Raw genomic sequence first — 14,474 nt, forward strand, 5'->3', positions numbered from 1 at the left:
AATACTAGAGCTCCCCAGGGCAAGACACTAGGTCTGATAAAGCCCTTGTCTAGTAGTTCCTGCAACTATTCCTTCAACTCTCTAAGTTCAGTTGGAGCCATCTAGTATGGGGCTTTAGAAATCGGAGCCTTACTTGGCAGCAGATCAATAGCGAACTCCACCTCATGATCAGGAGGTAAACCGGGTAAGTTTTCTGGAAATACATCTAGAAATTCATTAACCACTTGAATATCTTCAAGTTTCAAATCATCCTGAGGTGGTTCCGTCACACAAGTTAGGTACCTTTGACAACCTTCCAAGAGTAACCTTCTCGCCTATATAGCTGATAGAATCTGTGGTGTCGAACGCACACACGATCCAATGAGCTCATACTCCTGCTCCCCAGGAGGTTTGAACACTACTACCTTCCTACAACAATCAATCACCGCATAATTAGAGAATAACCAATCCATCCCCAGTATGACGTCAAATCCACACATGTCGTACACTAGTAGGTTCCTCAGTAGCAGTCTTCCCTGAATAACCACTGGGCAGTTTCCTAACATCTTACTACAAATCGTTACACTCCTAGTCGGTGTAGCCACATACAATCACTCATCTATCACTTGAGTTTCAACCCCACACAATTTCACAAAACTAGCAGATATAAACGAATGAGTTGCTCCCGAATCATATAAAATAACAACTCTATTCGAAAGCAATAACATGATACCTGTCACCATGTTCCCAATGTGTTCTGCATCTATTGGAGTTAGAGTCGTGTTTGCCTAAAAATAAAATATTTTAAAAATAAAATAAAAATCTACATGGAACTAGAGCTTATTTGATTTTGAAATTCATATAATGTCCTCAAATAAGTATATCAAAAGTCAAAACTCTAATTATTTTGGAAAGTATTAAGATCCAACATCTGAAAAGATAAGTATTTATTTTAAAAAGTATTTAAATTAAGTACTTGTATCAGTAAATATTTGATTTAAGTACTTTTAAAAAAAAATATTTTAAAAAAATTATAAGAAGTAATTACAAATTTTTTTAGATAAATCTTTTTCCAATTTTTTTTTAATAAGCACTATTTTTATAAGAAGTTTTAAACCATCCCTAAGACCCCATGCTTGCAAAAATTAATCAAATACATGTAGTTGTTATTGGAGCATGTACTTCTTGTACATGGTATAACTCTTATTGAAAATGTAACAAAACAAGTATGACACAATGTAAAAGTAACATTCATCATCCACAATTTTTCTACTTTCTATTCTTTAATCTTCTGCATCATCAAACTAATATTAACTCGTACTCGCATCACTTATCGAGGACAAGGGATGCAAATGTGGTGGAATGTAAGAATAACACTCAACAATTATACTCTTTCTTCTTTCTAATCTTATAGATCATCTGGTTTTGAACAATGTGTGTAGAGACATCATGCAAAAACCCGACATAAAAAATTAAAAATCCTTCATCTCATCATATCCAGGGGTCATCGCCGCATAGAGAACAACCTTCCTATGTACTATTAGTGATTTGGACTCCTATGTCATAGATTGTCCCTACTTTCCAATCAACGAAGCACAACTCTTTTTGCTTATATCCACTTCCCATCGTTGTCACCCTCACTTGGAGTTGGAATGCTCAAAGTGGAACCTTACTTGTGGACCACACTACCCCTTAGTTTCAGCTTATGAATTTCCAATTAGATGAATCAGTAACCTACAAATTAAATATGTGTACCACATATAAGCAAACCAAGCTTGAAGTTTATTAAGATTTTGTTTGGCCTCATGCATCAAACAAAATGTAACACAATTTTGTGTTGTATTTTGTCCAAATCCAATTAAAAGCTTGAAACCAAATTCTCAAACATAGGGAAAAAGTTAAGTCTTCAAGCACCCCTTGTTTTTGTTGCAAAACCTCAATAGAAGACATTCCACGTTACAAAGGAATATAGCTTGTGAATGTAGATTTTTAGGACTTGTTTGGTATTATTGTTGTTTCTAATTTTATGTTTCTATTTCTCCACATTGAAAAAATAAATTTTAAAAATATGTTTGCCTTTATTGTCAGTTTTATGTTTCTGTTAATGATTTTTAGTTGTTTGCCAAAAAATTGAAAACCAGATTTTATGACTTTCAATTGTTTTGACAACCCATTGTTAGAAATTTCAATATCTAGAAATAATTTTTTTGGACTAAATTATTCATTTTATATACTTTTAAATTAAAATTAAAATTAAATGATCAATAAATTTAAATATAATTAAAAGAAAGTAGTATACATAATAATAGTAAAGTCAATTACAAAATACTTTTACTATTTTTCAATTGTCATGTCGAATGAAATTTTTATTGTAAACTAAATTTTGAAAGTTGAACAATTAAGTAAATAATTAGAATAAATTTTATTTTTATTATAGTAATATTTTTAATGTGTATTATTTGTAAGTTTATTATTTTAATCAAATTTATAATATTTTGATTTAAAGATAAAAATGAGTATTTTTTTAATTAAGTTTTTAATTTGTATTAGTTTTATAAATGTTAAATAAGTCACTGAATTTTAGTTTTTAGTTCCTATTTCTAGTTTTTGATTTTCGTTTCTAGTTTACATTTATCTTATTTTTGACATTGATACTAAACAACACCTTAGCAAATTAAGATTTCCTTCTAACCATATACTATATTAAGATATTTGTCAAATTATTTTAAAATTTTTAAATAAAATCCTTTCTACTTAGATTGTCAAATTTGGTTTTATTTTATTTTTATCCATAAAAGGATTACCAAACTATACACAGAAAGTAGTCAGTATCTCATCCCAAACTCCCCTCCCATTCTTAGGAATAGAACTTATACTTTAAATGATAGTAGCAAACTCCCCTCTTACAAGGAAGGCACATATCAAATTCTCGATTGAATATTTTATGTTGATTTGATAATAAAACATTTTTTTAGAATAGTTTTAAAGACCCATAGTTTATTATTTTAATTTCTTTCTTTCATAATATTCTAATTCTCGGCTAAAGGTGAAGACTTATATTTGAATTTTACAATCTTTTAAAGAGAGAAACAAAGTTTGAAGGTAGGATGAGCTACGTACCTCTTTGTATAGCTTAGGAAGCATATCCAATTGACAAAAATGTGTCTGTGTGTGTGTGTGTGTAAGAGAGAGAGAGAGAGAGATTTATAGCAAAAATTAATCAAACACACATAGTTGTTATTAGAGCATGTACATCTTGCACATACTCATATTGATATTGTAAGAAATGTGACACAACGTAAAAGTAATATTCATCGTCTATAATTTTTCTTCTTCATATTCTTCTACATCATCCAACTATTATTAACATTGTAACGGATGTGGTGGAATGTAAAATTAAAACCCAACAATTATACTTTTTTCTCCTTCCTAAGCACGCAAAAAACCCCAGATAAAAAAGTAAAGATCCTTCGTCTCATCATGTCCAGGGGTCATCGCCGCATGGAGAACAACCTTCCAGTGCAATATCAGTGATTTGAACTCCCGTGTCATAGATTGTCCCTATTGTCCAATCAGCAGGAAGCACAACTCTTTGTGCCCATATCCACTTTTCATCGTATCCTGCTATCACACTCAATCGAAGTTGCAATGCCCCAGGTGGAATCTTATTTGTTGACCACACTGCCCCATAGTTTCGGCTCATGAATTGCCAATTAGATGAATCATTAACCTGCAATTAAATATGTGCAACACATATAAGCAAATCTAGCTCGAAGTTTATCAAGATTTTGTTTGGCATCATGGATCAAACAAAAGTTAACACAATTTTTTGTTGTATTTTGTCCAAATCGGATTAAAATCTTGAAACCAAACTCTTAGACATAGGATAATAGTTAAGCCTTCACCCCTTGTTTTTGTTGCTCAAGCTCAATAGAGGAGTTCACACATTACAAAGAAACATAGCTTGTGAATGTATATTTTTAGCAAATTAGGATTTCTATCTAACTATATACTGTATTAAGATATTTTTAAAACTATTTTAAAATTTTTATATAAAAATCTTAGATCGTCAAATTTTGTGTTAGTTCATCGAATCATACACTGAAAGTAGTCAATGTCTCATCCCAAGCTCCTTCCCTGGCGTTCTTAAAATTAGAACTTACACTTTAAATAATAGTACCAAACTTTCCTCTAATAAGAGATGCACAAATCAAATTCTCAAGGTGCTATTTTATGTTAATATGATGATAAAATGTTTTTAAGAATAGGTCAAGTTTTAAAGACACAAGTTTAGTTTGCATGAAAAGAAAAAAAAAAAAAAAAAACATGTTAGATCTCTAAATTTAAGGAAGGGAACTTGGTTAGCTTTGATTGATTTACTATTTAATTACCTCAGCTATTTCAACAGCGACTATCTCTGTTTGGCCGCCTTGGTACAAAAAGTTTAGTGCTAAAAAGTTTGGCTTATTGGTAATTTCTTCCACACGCACAGCTAAGTTCCTTTTGTATTTACAAGGTACCCTGTTTCATAAAGAAAATTAAAACCATTATAACATAAACATGCAAAATGTTCTTACAAGTGAAATAAATCTCTGCCTTTTGTTTAGTAGATCAGGTGATAATTGGTAATGGAAATTTATTCTTCGCAAAAAGAAGAAATAATTTTGATTTCCCTAAAAAAAAAAATTGAATAAAAAACATTGGTTTCTCTTAGGTCTTGTTTGGATTCAGAAAATATTAAGAAAAGGAAAAAAAAATATAAAGAAATCATTATTTTCATGTTTAGTAATCAAAGAAAATGAGAAAGTAAATAAAAAAATATACCAAATCTATAAACAAAAATTTGATTTTACACATGATTAATATATTTTTTTTAATATTTAATTATATTAAGGTTAACTTTCATTTTTGATTGTATTTAATAGAAAAAAATATATAAAAAAAAATGAGTTTCTTTCTTATTTTTCTTTTCTTTACTTTTCTTTTCTTACATAAAATCCTCAATCCAAATGTACCTTAAAGATTTACGAAAAGATCTAACTTTTATAAAATTTCAAAACTTTCATAAACCTCCATTCAAATTTTAAAATTTTCATAGAATATCTTTAATATTTGATTTTTGAAATACTTGCATGTTTTAAAATTATTAATTTTTTTATAAAATTTAATGAAAGATTTATGTTTTTTATGTAAATCTCTTGAGTTTTAAAGAATCTTTGAAACCTCAAGTAAATTAGTATTTTCGTTTATCAAATTAAGTGAATATCTTTTACTCCAACATTTAATTGAAACAGGGTAGTCATTAAATTGCGTAGTTGTTGTAGCAAGACAATAACCATTTGTTGGGTTCTTAAAATGTTAGCCAGAAAAAAAACTATTTCTTTTTCTGGTGGGTTCTTATTTTTTAAATGTTTTAAACCAACGGACATTAAAATCTACTCACTTTCTGTATTCCACGTCCACGATACCCTGTTTCAAAACCTCACGATCCTTGCCCTCCATCGCCAAGGCTGCAAATGCCGCGTCGCTGAGAACCAAATCTGTCTGGGTATTGGCATTACGATCAAATAGAACAACTGTGGTGCCTCCTGGTCTGCACAAAGTCTTGTTCGTGCACCTCACCTGTACTCAAAATCAACTCAAAAATCTTCGCATACGATACCAAAACAAAATTTTAACACAGATATGGAAACATACCTGCAAGCATGCGCCACAACCGGCTCCATTGTCGAAGAGGGAAGGGCCACTACCTGCGAGGAGTCCTCCACTGAGGTTTGAAGCTAGGGAACCATACCCACAAGCCCCATCTGCATCAAATTCACTAAACATAAATTACCCACTACACATTTCAGGAAAATTTCATCTGGGTTTCTGTCAGATTTGCGTTTTGTTGATTAAAATTCATCTGGGTTAGCCCCAGCTGCACCAAATCAGCCAAATAAAAACTGCTCATTACAAATTTCAGAGAAATTCCAATTTCCATCTGGGTCCCTGTCAATTTTGCATTTTCTCGATTAAAATTCATCTGGGTCATCCCAGTTGCTTCAAATTCGCAAAATCAGAACTTTCCACTACACATTTTAGATCAAAATTTCAACTGGGTCTCTATCAATTTCATTTTCTGGATTAGGACAGGCAAGAGAGAGAGAGAGAGAGATTATGTGGATTCTTACAGTTGAGAGGAGCAGAGCTGGTGTAAAACGCAGCGTTGCTTTGGTGTATGCATCTGTCGCAGGCAGTTGCAGGGGAGATCGCGAGAAGCAAGAAGGAGCAAAGGAAGAAGAAATCCATGGTTGTGGGATTAACTGTCAGTTGCAGAGGAAGAGAGGACCGTGAGGAATTTATAGAGAAACAGAGTGCAGGAAGAGCAGGACTCTATGAGTGGATTACAAGTCATGTGCTATCGAGATTCGAGAAGCTTGGCTGGATTTGCACAATTGAAAATTCGAATTTAGAATTGTCGTATGCCAGTGGTGACATTTATGGAAGGGAAGGGAAGGATGGGAAAGCGATGGGCAATAACGCATACGCCCAGGCCACGAGGATCAAAATCAGGAATTGGGCTGTCGACCATTTGCATTTTGCACCAACAGCTGTGGAGGATTAGAGGACTCTGACTCACCAAGGAAGAGCATTTATTTTCTGCTCTGTTCCTAGCAACATTATCAGAATCACAAAACTATTTCCAAAAAGCATATGTAGTTTTAATTTATCATCGTGATTTCCACTGTATTGAATGATATATTTTTATAATCTTGAGAATTGCTCACTTGCTCTTAACAATGAGTACTAAATATTATAAAATTCTGCTTGTTGCCTGTTGTTTTGTATCCTTTTTTATTTTTATTTTGTTCTCCTTTATCTTAGATAGCAAGTAGCACTCTTCCTGGATAAGATCAGGACAGGAAGGCATTATTAAGTTGAAGGAAAAGATTTGTGAGATCATCTTTCTCAATTGTTAAAACTATTATCCATTTGTTGCGGGGTAAAATTAAGAGGGTTGCTCCTCCACTTCCGTTGACCTGAAAGGGGAAGAGAAGAAAGGTTTGGAGGATTCGGGGTGAACTCCGGGAGATCACTTCGATGCCTAAGTAAGAGAAATGCTTTTAGAGAAACTGAATGCAACAGTAGAATGAGTTAAATGACTTACCTTGGTCTCTTCTCTCGATCCTTTCTTATAGGGGCTTGAGTTGGTCCTTGGTTGATTCATCTTAATTGTGCGGGGGCGTGAATCCCTCACAGGTCATAAAGTGTTTGCGCACATCACTCGGCTATTTAAGCCGTTGGCGTGGATCTCTCATCCTCTTTATTGGGTTGAAGCTGATTGCTCGTCAGAATGTTTGACCTGAAGGAAGCGCGAGCCAAGTGTTGACCTGCTCTTATTGGTTAAACTATTTTGGGCATATCAGTTGTCCCCCCCCCCCCTCAGTTTCAAATTTCTGTGTGGAATTTTGAACAATCGTTGTGTCTCCAATTTTCCCTCTGAAATATGTAATGCTCCTTATTCTTTTTTTTTTTTGGTATTCCGAGCTGATATTTCGAGCTACTTAGTGGAGGACTTTTACCGAGACGTTCCGAGCTGGGCAAAATTTGCCGAGCTGATGTTCCGAGCTGATATTCCGAGCTGCTCCGTGGGGCATTTTTCTCGAGCTGATATTCCGAGCTGTCTAGGGGGAGCCTTTTGCCAAGTTGTTCCGAGCTGGGCAAATTTTGCCTAGCTGATGTTCCGAGTAGATATTCCAAGCTGTCTCGAGGGGGAATTTTACCGTGCCGTTCCGAACTGGGCAGAATTTGCCGAGTTGATGTTTTGAGCTGATATTTTGAGCTGCCTCGAGGTGAACTTTTACTGAGCCGTTTCGAACTGGGCAAAATATACCGAGTTGATGTTCCAAGCTGATATTCCGAGTTGTCTCGAGGGGGACTTTTATGGAGCTGGGCAAAATTTGTCGAGCTGATCCATGGGGCATTTTTTCCGAGCTGCTTCGTGCTGGGCAAACTTTCCTGAGCTGAAGTCCCAAGCTGCTCGATGGAGCATTTTTTCCAAGCTGTTCCGTGGTGGGCGGCCTTTGCTGAGCCAAAGTCCCAAACTACTCCGTGGAACATTTTTCCTGAGTTGCTATTCCGAGCTACTCCATGGAGGTTTTTTTTTAGCTGCTCCGTGCTGGGAAAACTTTTCTGAGCTAAAGTCCCAAATTGCTCCGTGGAGCATTTTTCCCGAGCTGCTATTCTGAGCTGCTCTATGGAGTATTTTTTCCGAGCTACTCCGTGGTGGGCAGACTTTACGGAGCTGAAGTCCCGGACTGCTCCTTGGAGCATTTTTCTCGAGCTGCTATTCTGAGCTGCTCCATGGAGTATTTTTTTCGAATTAGATTCTGGCCGATCGAATGTTTGCTGAGCTGTTTCATGCAGCGTTTTGCGTAGCAGTTCTAGCCGAGCTGCCTCGTAGAGCGATTTTGCCATCATGCTTCGTGGCACTTTTTTGCGTAGAAAGTTTTTCTGAGTAGCTTTCCCGTGCAGCTGCTTGGCTTGCTTGTTGTTGGCCTCAAGAGCAGTGCTTTTCATTTGGTCATTTTTTGCCTAATGAGTCGTGCTCATTTGCTGGGCTGTCTTTGGCCTCACGAGTCGTCCTCGTTAGTTGGGCCTATTTCGCCTAATGAGTCGTGCTCATTTGCTAGGCTGTCTTTGGCCTCATGAGTCATACTCGTAAATTAAGCTTATTTTGCCTATTGAGTCGTGCTCACTTGCTGGGCTATCTTTGGCCTCACGAGTCGTTCTCGTCATTTGGGTCTGTTTCGCCTAATGAGTCGTGCTCATTTGTTGCGCTGTCTTTGGCCTCACGAGTCGTACTCGTTAGTTGGGTCTGTTTCGCCTAATGAGTCGTGCTCATTTGCTGGGCTGTCTTTGGCCTCACAAGTCGTACTCGTCAATTGGACTTATTTTGCCTATTGAGTCGTGCTCACTTGTTGGGCTATCTTTGGCCTCATGAGTCGTTCTCGTCAATTGGGCCTGTTTTGCCTAGTGAGTCGTGCTCACTTGCTGGACTGTCTTTGGCCTCACAAGTTGTTCTCGTCAGTTGGGCATGTGAGATGTCCTTATTTATTAGGGGTTTCAATCTAACCCTTTTTCCGAGACGTCGTCACCACCCTGTTTATCCTACGAAAATGTGATAAATGCATGTTTAAATGTGCCGTACCTTAGGAAATGGCTTAAATGAAATGTTCTCATTTATGGGGTGTCAGTCTGACGTTGTTTCTGAGGCAACGTTGTCCTTCCAAAGCACCGTCTGTCCTCGGGTAGTTGCATATACTCGGTATTGGCGCCCCGGCCATGCACGTGCAGTGATTTTTTGTATGTACATGGATCTCTGTGTCCTTTCTCTCTCTCGAGACGCGATCCTTTTTCTGCAGATGAATGTTTTTGAGATTCTCGCTTCCTTAGGGATTCGTGCCACCCTCTCTTTATAAAGGCTAAACCGCCTCATTCTTTTCTCATCTTCAGTCCAAAGGGTCCCCTACTTGTCGTTAGGTACGCTTTCCCTTTCAATTGCATGTTTGTTTTGTTGTTCTTCATGTTCTTCACTGTTCTTGCGTTCACTTTTTTTGCTTGATCTTTTATTGTATGGTAGCTTTGCTGTTTTCACGCAAAATTTTACTGGTTTGATCTATTTTGGCATCTTTCCTTCCTTGTTTTTGCTGGGGGCTCGGTTGTTTGATCCGTTTGTAAGGGTTTTGTTTCGCTCACTCTTTGTTTTCCTGATGGAATTTTCCTCGCAGCCTTTGTGGGCTCCTACTACAGTGAGAAGCGCTCGTTGCAACCTCCCCCCCTGCGATCTGTAGAATGTTCGTTATTTTTTTGCCATCACCCAGAGTATTACTGTTAGGTTACCCTCTGTTTCAGAATTAGCCCTTAATCTGGGCTTCGAGGAGCTCTGCCTGTATACAAACTATTTGAACTTGGGTCTTAGACTCCCTTTTCCCCCCCTTTATCTCCAATGTATTACGATTTTACCGAATAGCGCCCTCCCAGTTGGTTCCGAACTCCTACCTCTCGCTCACCTGTTTTGCTGTCATTCTGCTTCGTCTGGGCCATCAGCCTATAGTTCCTTTCTTTAGGAGTTGCTTCCAGATGCGAATGCACTCTGTAAAGAAGGAGCTGTATTATTTCAACTCTTTGCCAGGTTATAAGGTTTTTACGCCAGCCAGTTCTTCTATACATAATTGGAAGTCCCACTACTCCTTTGCCTCGGGGGAGTTGAACTATAAGGGCTCTCTTGTCTAGTCTGCTCCTTTGGATGGTAACGTTATCTATCCTTATCTACTTTTTTATGCAGGGCTGCGAGTAGGTTATCCGCTGACTCACCTGTTTTCCTTTCATCCCCTTTTTTTTTGGTAATTCGAGTGTGCCACCTTCTTCCAAGGCTTTCCCTTGAAGAGTAGGCCATCCTAAGAGAGCTGCGAGCCCTTGGCAAATAGGGGATTGTCCCTCACGAGGAGCTGCTCCGGGAGCGTGTCCTCGTGCAGTGGGAGATCAACCCCGTTTCCCCAAGTCTTACCTCACCTTTGATTTCTATATATGTGTTCGGATATTCCCTCTTTTGTTGGCGTTTTTATCTTTTCTCTCTGTATTTGTAGATATGGACTTCAACAAATATGAATCTCTCACGGGGGAAGCTAAGAAGTAGAGGGCGAGTAGGAGTAGGAAGAAGAGAAGGGAGCTCGAAGGAGAATCATCTCAAAGGGACACACCTGCTATAGGTGACACTAAAGCCCGAGCTGCTGAGAACATCGCTGCTCCTCCGATTCCCTCGACTTATACTAAGGCAATCTTTCATGAGCCGAGCCGTTCTGCCTCTGCTCTACGCCGGGTGGTACATGTGGAAGACTATGTACAGGCTCAGTGCTCTCTTCTTGATGCTCTATCAGCGAAGATACGCCACACCTCTTACCAGGTATACTTTTCATCTGGGTTATTTTTCTCCTTAGACATTGCTTTATTATCTGTTCTGCCCTTTATACTTCTCTTCAACTAGCAACGATGGCCTTAGCCCAAGAAGAGAAGGTTGCCGAGATGTACTGGCAAACCTTGGATGCCAGGGAAAAGTACGTCGTTGCTCAGAATGAACTTCGTGATGCTGAGGTCCGTGAGCGTGCTCTACAGGCTGAAATTGAGCATATTCATAGGGAGGAGGTACCTGCCAAAGAGGCTGTCGCTGCTGCTAATGCCTCTCGAGCCGCAGTAAAGGAGTATAAGGACTCCACACAGTTCGCTATGGACACCTCCAAAGCTTACATGGTGGGGTTCAGGAGGTGCCAGGAACAGGTCAAAACGAAGCACCTTGACCTTCCCCTGGATGGTGTGAGCTCACACGGATATGGCAAAGAGAGTCCTGAATCCGGGGAAGATCTAGACGAGGAAGAAGATGAGGAGGAAGAGGAAGCTGGAGAGGGGAGCAAGGCAAACTAGTCGGCTGGAACTTCACTTGTAATATATATATATATATATATATATATATATATATATATTCTTAAACTTTATTGATGTAGTACAATTGCTGTAATCGGCACTTTTATTACTACGTTGTAAGAAATGCTTAAGAATAGTATTTTTTTTAACATATCTGAGTTACATGTATTATTAATCTTTTTCCCCTCTACATCCTCCAACTTGTATGTCCCTGGCTTTATCTCGGTTGTAACTCTGTATGGACCCTTCCAGTTTGGCTTCAGCTTGTGTGACCCCGACTCTGTTGGGCTTTTTTGCATTTTCCTTAGAACCAAGTCTCTGGGCTGGAAATTCCGCACTCTGATGCAATTGTTGTAGTATTTTGCTATCCTCTGTTGGTATACTGCAACTTTAAGACTAGTATAATCCCATCTTTCCTCCAGCAGGTCTATTGCTAATCTGAGCTCTTCATTGTTCGCCTGCTCGTTAAAGTATTGCCTTCGCTAGGGGGGGATCCCTACTTTTGCTGGGATGACTGCTTCTGCGCCAAAGACTAGCATGAATGGGGTTTCCCCTGTTGCCGCTCTCTTGGTGGTGTGGTATACCCATATGATGTACGGGAGTTCCTCTATCCACCTGCCTTGCATAGATTCGAGTTGCATCCTCAGGTAGTGCAGTATCGTCCGGTTCATGTTCTCTACCTGTCCATTGCTCTGGGGGTGTGCCACTGACGTGAAAACAAGCTTAATAGATAGGTCTGAACAGAACTTTTTGAAGCGCTTGTTTTCAAACTGCCTCCCGTGGTCGGTAACTATTGCCCATGGGATTCCGAACCAGCAAACCACTAATGTCCACACGACTCGCGTAATGTTCTACTATGTTATGGTGGCTAGGGGTTCGACCTCTATCCACTTAGTGAAACAGTCGATCGCTACCCCCCAAAACTTTCTTTGACTAGTTGCCTGCGGTAGAGGTCCCAGGATGTCTATTCCCCATTGGGCGAAGGGGCAGGGACTAGTAAGAGGGGAGAGGAGATTAGATGGTACGTGTGGTACTGCTGCGCATCTCTGGAACTTGTCGCATTGTTTGACGAGTTCGAGAATGTCCTTCTTCATCGTGGGCTAGTAAAATCCCTGCCGCATGGCTTTGTGGGCTAAGGCCTTATTGGCAAGGTGGTTTCCACACACTCCTTCGTGGATTTCTTTTAGTACGTATTTCCTTTCCTCATTGCTTAGACAACGAAGGTATGACAGTGTTAGGGATCGTCTGTATAGCTCCCGGCTTATCAGCGTATATCTTGCTGCCTTCCTTCTTACTTTTAGAGATTCCTTGTAGTCCTCTAGTAGGGATCCATTCCGGAGGTACAGGAATAGAGGCGCCCTCCAGTCCCCCTTGCTGATTTCAGATTCCAACAAGTTAATGTTGTCCTCCTCATATGAGGGCTTCCCTATCCGCTCTAGATAAATAGCATCCTTCCATTCCGAGCTGGTTGCTGAGGCCAATTTCGTGAGTGCATCGGCCTTTTTGTTCTCGGCCCTTGGTACGTGTTCTATATCGAAATGGGCGAACTCTTTTGCGTATTATCGGGCCTTGGCGAGATACTTCTTCATTTTTTGATCCCTAGCCTCAAATTCTCCTTTCATCTACTCTACCACTAGCTAGGAATCACTCGATACCTTGATCCGTGCCATCCCTAGCGTTTCTGCCAAGCGTAGACTTGCTAACAAAGCTTCATACTCCGCATCGTTGTTGGTTGCTTAGAACTCTAGTTTTAGTGTGAAAAGAGTTTCACTGCCATTTGGGGCTGAGAGGATGAATCCAGTTCCCCCTCCAGCAGTGTTAAATGACCTATCAACGTGTAGCGTTCATACAACTAACTTAGCAACTGACTTGGGGAGCCTTTCGGCTGTGAAGTCAGTGAGCACCTGGGCTTTGACAGTGGGCCTTGGTTGGTATTATATGTCGAACTCACTTAACTCGATTGACCACTTCGTCATCCTTCACGAACTCTCCAGCCGCTGCAGAATCTGTCTCATTGGTAGGTTTATTAACACAATTACCTTGTGGGCCTGAAAGTAAGGCCTCAATTTTCGTGTAGCACAGATGATGGAGAAGGATGCTTTTTTCGTTGTACAATAGTTCTTTTTGGCTCCGCTTAGCACTTCACTAGTATAGTATATAGGCTGATGCCTCCTGCCTTCTTCTCGGACCAGGACCGAGCTAACGGCATTTTCTGTAGATGCTATATATAGGTAGAGGTCTTCTCATGTCTTTGCCTTTGTTAAAAGGGGTGGGGAACTGATGTATTGTTTGAGCTGTACGAAGGCTTTGGCCTATTCCTCCCCCCATTCGAATCCTCCCTTCTTCCTTAGTGCTCTGAAGAAAGGTAGGCCTTTGTCTCCTGAGCAGGAGAGACAAACCTACTGGGGGAGGCTATCCTCCCTATCAAGACTTGGATCTCCTTCTTTGTTCGTGGAGCCTCCATTTCTAGCAGCGCTCTTATTTTGTCCGGGTTGGCTTCCATGCCTCTGTGGGTCACTATAAAGCCAAGGAACTTTCCTGCAGAAACACCAAACACACACTTCGATGGGTTCAGTTTCATTTGGTACTAGCGAAGGAGTTCAAACATTTCCCTCAGGTCTTTACAGTGCTTCCTTGCACCCCAAGATTTTTACCAGCGTATCGTCCACATATGCCTCCATTGTTTTTCTGAGCTGATCTTTAAAGATCCTGTTCACCAATCTCTGGTATGTGGCTCTTGTGTTTTATAGCCCAAAGGGCATTACTCGGTAACAATACAGGTCACTTTCGGTGATAAAATATGTTTTTTCTTCGTCTGCTCGACTCATAGGGATTTGATTGTATCCTGAGTAGGCATCCATGAAGCTAAGGAGTTCATGCCCAGAGGTCAAGTCCACCAACTGGTCGATTCGGGGGAGAATAAAGCTGTCCTTTGGGCATGCTTTATTCAGGTCTGTGAAGTCTATACAAGTGTGCCATTTTCTGTTCGGCTTTCTTACTAGAACCACGTTGCTCAGCCACTCCGGGTAGTC

The 14,474-nt window shown here is 39.5% G+C and overlaps 1 protein-coding gene across 1 annotated transcript; it reads right to left on the reverse strand.

Annotated features, from left to right (window-relative positions):
• Positions 1-3,195: 3,195 nt before the first annotated feature.
• Positions 3,196-6,658, reverse strand: LOC131156579 (expansin-like A2). The gene is made up of 5 exons (XM_058110385.1): positions 6,153-6,658; positions 5,677-5,786; positions 5,423-5,601; positions 4,371-4,500; positions 3,196-3,709 (listed from the first exon to the last, which is right to left on the reverse strand). Exons 1-5 carry the CDS (start codon positions 6,268-6,270, stop codon positions 3,458-3,460), a joined length of 789 nt encoding a protein of 262 aa, XP_057966368.1. The 5' UTR covers positions 6,271-6,658; the 3' UTR covers positions 3,196-3,457.
• Between the last annotated feature and the right edge of the window lie 7,816 nt (positions 6,659-14,474).

This window comes from Malania oleifera, chromosome 5 (genome assembly GCF_029873635.1).
Source record: "Malania oleifera isolate guangnan ecotype guangnan chromosome 5, ASM2987363v1, whole genome shotgun sequence".
Classification (NCBI taxonomy): Eukaryota; Viridiplantae; Streptophyta; class Magnoliopsida; order Santalales; family Ximeniaceae; genus Malania; species Malania oleifera.